Here is a 5960-nt window from a genome sequence, read left to right as displayed (position 1 = left end):
ATACTCGTATTAATAGAAGAAAATGCCTTTTTTCCCCCTCATTCTCTCTCTCTCTAGATGGTACCTCGCTAAGTTTGAAGACTACCCTAAAAGTAGAAAGGCACTGATTCCCTTTCTGCTCTAAAAACACATCGGGTACTAGAAGCTTGAAAAGCTACTGGTTCTTCCAATGGCTGGGAATAACATTTGCAAAATACATTCCTATAATGTAGGAAAGCTCTGTCAGAAAAAGACCTTGAAGACGCAGTTGTTGTTGTTGTTGTTTTTTACTGAAAACCGAATGAATCACAGGCTACATGCTTTTAAATGCTTTTATCTGAGGTCCAAGCAACGGTTAAAAGCCATCATTTTTAATTTTTAAATGGATTAGTATCATTACCTTTGCTTATTACTTTGTTAATATTGTCCATAAAGCACAACATAACCTCAACAGCCATGAACTGAATGTAGTGAAAGTGCTATGTTTGCTGGAGAGGCAACATTCAGTGCCCTCCAGAGGAAATAAGATATCAAATGGAGTATACCTCAACAGTAATACAGTGGATTTATAACACTTGGCACCAGCAAGAAACACTTATAAGACTCTCCGCTGATCTGTAGTTCCCCCCAGATGGAACATTAACTTGGAAATGCAAAGCAGACACTTAAAAGTTTTTATTCACTCTCGAGTCATCTGTTGCAAGTGCATCTTTTTAACATCCTTTTGAATTGCAAAGATGAAAGACAAAGGACCTTGAACGAAGTCCCAATACAATTCCCTCCCTCACTTTGCTCCAGGAAAAGACTTTTTACTACTCGCCTCATCATCGCAAACTCCTGGATGAGAAGCCACTTTGGAACAAAGGGTAACTACATCGCTATCCTGTGAAGACTTGAGACTGCAGCAGGCCTGCACACAGCTACCGGCTGCAGGGAAATCAAGCACGGCCCTCGATAACTCAGCCATGCCTGAAATGAGAAGAAGATAGCGTTGCCTCAACACGTCACTCCTGTCGGGGCTTCTGAGAAAGAGATCAAAGAAGAACTGGCGGAGAGATGTATGTGTGTATATATGTATATATATATATGTATATGTATATATATGTATATGTGTATATATGTATATGTATATGTATGTATGTATATGTACATATGTATGTATATATGTGTATATATATGTATGTATATATGTATGTATATATGTGTATATATACGTATATATGTATATAGGTAAATATAATATGTTATATATATATAGGTGTATATAGGTGTATATATGATGTGTGATATGGAATGGTGATATATATGTAATGTGTGTATATATATTGTGTGTATATAATGTATAATATATATGTGTGATATATGTGTATATGTGTATATATATAGTGGATGTTGATATTACATAATATATATTAATATATAGTGTGTATATATAAATATATATGTGTATATATATATATGTGTGTAATATATATGTATTATGATATGTATATATGTGTGATGTGGTGTTGTATATATGTGTGTGTATGTGTATATATGTAGTATGTGTATATTTATGATAGTAGATATATATATGTGATATTATATATATATATATACATATATATACACACATAGTGGTGTGTGTGTGTGTGTATATATATATATATATATATATAGAGTATGTTCACATCAGCAGCACGTTTGACCTAAGCAACGCTGAATGGATGAGCTTGTGTGTGACTGAATGGAAAGAGGGAGCGTAGGAGAGAAGATAAGAAAATGAAACATTGCAATCGATCTTCTTTATTTATTTTTGTTTCATAGTCACTTTTACCATGAGCTAAATAATCATATGATTGGGAGTTTCTGAAATCATGTCTTATTTTATAGATACTAACAATGTGATCTGCCTTATGTTCAGTTTTTCTCACAATAGGTTTAGAAAGGAAACAAGTGCAATTACACAGCCAAGGCCAGGTTATCATGAATTTTATTAATGTGTTGTATTGGAAAAATATATATAAATATATTGTCATTGTTTTTACACGTCCCATCAATAAATCATAAGACCTCTGTGTTCGAGTGTGATGAAGAATGAAGGCTGCGTGTCGCTGAGGGCTATGCAGAGGGATATCCTTCATGTTCGAGGTCCCCACCGTCTCTCTCTCTTTCCTCGGTGTATCCACGTTGTCCACGCTTGGTGTAATTGCATCTCTATATTACACAGCAAGTCTTTACTGAGTCTGCCATCTGACTATAACACCATTCATCTTTAGGCAGGCGCCTATGGATTTCCTTTTTTATATGCTTACATACGTACAAAGATAGAATAGCTTCTTTCATGTGTACACTTCTTCAATTGCAGCGTCGGTTATTCTATCCTTTTTTTACGGCTGCTGTCACGTAGGTGTGTTCATAAGGTGTTGAGGATTGAATTGATGTCTTTAAAACACCAAATGTAAGCTCTAGAAGATAATTAATTTTGTTTTGCAAGTTTTTTCAGGAACTAGACCACGGGAAACTGTCAGCTGATCAGAGCTAACTATTCTGGCCATACACAAGAATAGGTCAGTTGATTTAATAATGTAATAAAATGTTTAGGTCAATATTACTCATTACAGAACTTAGTCAAATTAATGATTTCTTTTGATCTTTATCTTTGGCTTTTGCATCCCCGTGTCCTTTTTATGTGTGTTTGGATAGATCAAATTTAGTAAAGATCCTCCCCCTTGGTTTCCAAATCCACCAATAGGAGTGAATAACAATTATGCTCTAGTTAACATAATACACATGACTGACTGGTTTCAAATTTTGTGAAAGCCTGATAAGCAAAATTAAATCAATGCATTAACACAAAGTAAAGCCTCAGCAATTGCCTGCAGGTGATGTGTTGATGTTAACATTAAAGAAGCGTTTTTTTCCTTGCCTTGATGATACAGTTCTGACCCCGCAGCAGCTGCAGCTACGCAGTTGGATGATATTTGCTGGGCCCATTATACCTCTATCCTTGTTATGCTGTATAAAACGCCACAGTGCGGTTGACTCCCCACAGGCAACGTGTGCCTGTGTAGAGATGTTAAATAGCTGCTGATATAACCGTGTAAGTGCTGTGGCCTCATTATTATTCAAGCTACATGCCGTCTCAGACTACTGGCTGCTGCCTTAATATTATGTGCCATGACTGTTGTGCCTAAGAGCATTCTGTTGTCTGTTCCAGCCTTGTGTGTGTGTGTGTGTGTTTTAGACATCTATCAGCTGTGGTCCAGTCGTCACCAATGTGGTAATCCCATAAAAGCTGACAATGAGACAAACCAGCCTTGAAATCACACACACACACACACACACTGGCACACAGTCAGTGTTGCCGTTTGGCTTTAGCCGAGAGTGTGACATGAGAAATGAGAGGAATAACCTGTTCAATCTGCCTGTTTCACACAGTGTAAGATAGAAAGAAGAGCTTATATTTCTACAAGCATACAGTGGGAGTGAGCAGCTGTGTGTATGAGTGTCATGCAGAGGGCTGCATATCCTAGCTGGCACATAGTTTGCTCTGGGGGGTTTTCCTTGACTCTGTCACATGCTGCACGTGAGTAGCAAGGGTTGGGGGCGGGCATTATGCAAGAAACACTCATCCACTCCTTTACATGCATACACGTCCCAGAAGGTGCTGGTTAGGCCTTATCCAGCCTGCCTCCACTCTATCCAAGCCCTTAATGGGCTGGGAGATTGTTGTTTCTCGGGCAGGGTGGGTTACAGAGTCTGGGATAATCAACACCATCTATTGTGTTTTGCCCCTTGAGCATTTTGATTCACAGGTTGCTGAGAACATCTGAAATGCTCCATTTGAGTGTAAACCCCTCTGTGTGCTACCCTGTGGAATGTGGTTTTTCTGCTGTTTGAATGTATGCGAGCAGCATTTCAAGGGGCCAGAGGTTGTTATTATGGGCCCCAGCTGTATTTCAGATGCCAGCTGACAACACAATGTGGTCTCCCTCTTTGGTTAATGTTTATGTAAAGTATATTTTGTAGAAGAGTGGTGTTTTTTTTTATTTCAATAGAATTTTTAGACATTCAAAATAGGATTTTATATGTTTACAGTGGGCAATTTTATGTCAGAGCTTTCCTAAACAGAAGAACATGAAGTTGTGGATCCCTGTCTGGGATACTAGGACAGACCGATTCCCTTTGAATCCCAAGCTATTAATGTCCCTATAATCCACAGCTTTGCATATGTATCTTATCTGCCAATATTTGCTATCTGAGACTGACATTCCTGCAAAAGTCAGCCACTGCCTCATTTAGATAGGGGATGACCTATGAACCCACACTCCCGTTCCCCCACCCATGGATGAAGATAGAATGCAGGCTATTCTATATATTACTGACGATAACCGTGGAGTCCATTACTTTTTGTTCAATGAAATATATATTGAATTAAAGTAATATTTATATATATTCTGTGCAATTCATCAAACGGCCGGCGTGATGAAGAAGTGGGCGGATGGGGGGCGCAGTCGTCGTTAAAGAAACCCCTCGTAGAGCGCATGCGCATGGATTTGAAGAGATAGAATACGCCATATTGAATTCCCGTAGGAAACGGTTAGCGTTTTTTTTCCCCAGCTAGCGGTATCAGGGGCCACTTTATCTATGGTCCTGATTCGGTTTAATGTTTAAAGACTTCTCTTCTTCGCAACCCCGGACAGTGCGGCGACATTTGAACGGCCCAGGTAGTGGCGCAGATTCACAACGGGCTCGCTAGTGATACTTGTAGAGGGGTTACCGGAGAAAGAAGTTGAATGGATCCGAGGGTAGCTTGGATTCAGCCCGAACAGAAAGGACCTGCGAACGCCTTATGGATGCACGTCTGGGAGACCTCTCAGGGAGTACGGACACTCTCCGCTCAGCACCAGCTTCACAATCAAAACTACAACCAGTGCGTGAATTACGCTGCGTTGGATGTTTTAAAAAATGTGGCGACCGCGGTGGCATCGAGCAAGAGCATTTGCGGCAGCACCGGTAACGTTCCTGCCAGCTTAAGCAGCAGCCATCACAGCATCATGAACGGCACTACTAGTATCAACGGCGCTGCGATTTCCTCGCTGGGGATAGCGCTGTCCAACGGGAACGTGTGTAACTCCTTCGCCACGGCAAACGCCGCTGAACCAGGTAAGGGCAGACCCCTGCCCCAGAAAACGGGATCTGTCTCTTCGTCCTCCTCACAGGAATCCGGGGCGGACAGCCCCCCTTCCAGCTGCTCACTTGAGAGGACTATGGGAAGCAATGTAACAAGCAACATTAATAAAAACGTCGGGGGTGCCAGTCTGTTTTTTAGCGTGAGGGACGGCGTGGACAATAATGTCAACCTCTACCACCCTCATCTAACGTTACAGGAGCACCCGGCTTTTAATTTACAGCAGGTTTACGTGAGGCGCCATCAGGTACACCCCACTGCATCTGTAAATCACACACACAATCACCATCCAGGCCGAAGGAAAAGTGACAACAAAGCAAGCACTTATGGGATGAACTACTTGCTTTCAAACTGCACTAATGGCAATTATGCGAGCACTTGGACACCCTGGAAGACAAGGAAGTACAACCCTGGCGTCCACGGGTGAGTGAACACTATTACTAAAAGGCTAACTGACGCTAACATTTGCTGTTTGTTTTAACGTTAATGGTTACAAGACATTGTTACATCTTGGGCAGTCATGTGTGCCAAATATTATGGTATTGTTAGAACGTCATAGAGCTATTTTCAACGCAGTTAACGCTATCTACGACAGTATACCCAGCAATGCAGTTTAAACTGGAGTTGGGCTGTTTGCTGGATAGCTACAAGCCACCGACAGACAGCGATGGTTGGCTACAACAAGACCGGAAGTGCTCTGATTTCGTCTCCTGAAGTTTGAACTGGGTCACTAAAAAATACAAATATGCCACACGAACCATTGTCAAGAACAATTAAAAGACGTCCATTGTGAGAACTTGATTTAGAA

At 40.8% G+C, this 5960-nt stretch overlaps 2 protein-coding genes across 3 annotated transcripts in view; both read left to right on the top strand.

Annotated features, from left to right (window-relative positions):
• srd5a1 (steroid-5-alpha-reductase, alpha polypeptide 1 (3-oxo-5 alpha-steroid delta 4-dehydrogenase alpha 1)) overlaps positions 1–2034 on the top strand; it is a 12659-nt gene extending 10625 nt beyond the window's left edge. Inside the window, exons 5-6 of the mRNA XM_032535121.1 lie at positions 58–1045; positions 1641–2034. Of these exons, the coding sequence (XP_032391012.1) occupies positions 58–124 (67 nt within the window). The 3' untranslated portion in view covers positions 125–1045; positions 1641–2034. The remainder of the gene's footprint in view (positions 1–57; positions 1046–1640) is intronic.
• A 2472-nt stretch (positions 2035–4506) lies between these two features.
• tent4a (terminal nucleotidyltransferase 4A) overlaps positions 4507–5960 on the top strand; it is a 16883-nt gene continuing 15429 nt past the window's right edge. For both annotated transcript variants that reach the window (XM_032535112.1, XM_032535111.1), the window contains exon 1: positions 4507–5575. In XM_032535112.1, the coding sequence (XP_032391003.1) occupies positions 4758–5575 (818 nt within the window). In that variant the 5' untranslated portion in view covers positions 4507–4757. The remainder of the gene's footprint in view (positions 5576–5960) is intronic.

Source organism: Etheostoma spectabile, chromosome 14, assembly GCF_008692095.1.
Source record: "Etheostoma spectabile isolate EspeVRDwgs_2016 chromosome 14, UIUC_Espe_1.0, whole genome shotgun sequence".
In the NCBI taxonomy this organism is placed as follows: Eukaryota; Metazoa; Chordata; class Actinopteri; order Perciformes; family Percidae; genus Etheostoma; species Etheostoma spectabile.
The sequence above is the reverse complement of the archived record's forward strand: the minus strand, read 5'-3'. Positions and strand labels throughout refer to the sequence as shown.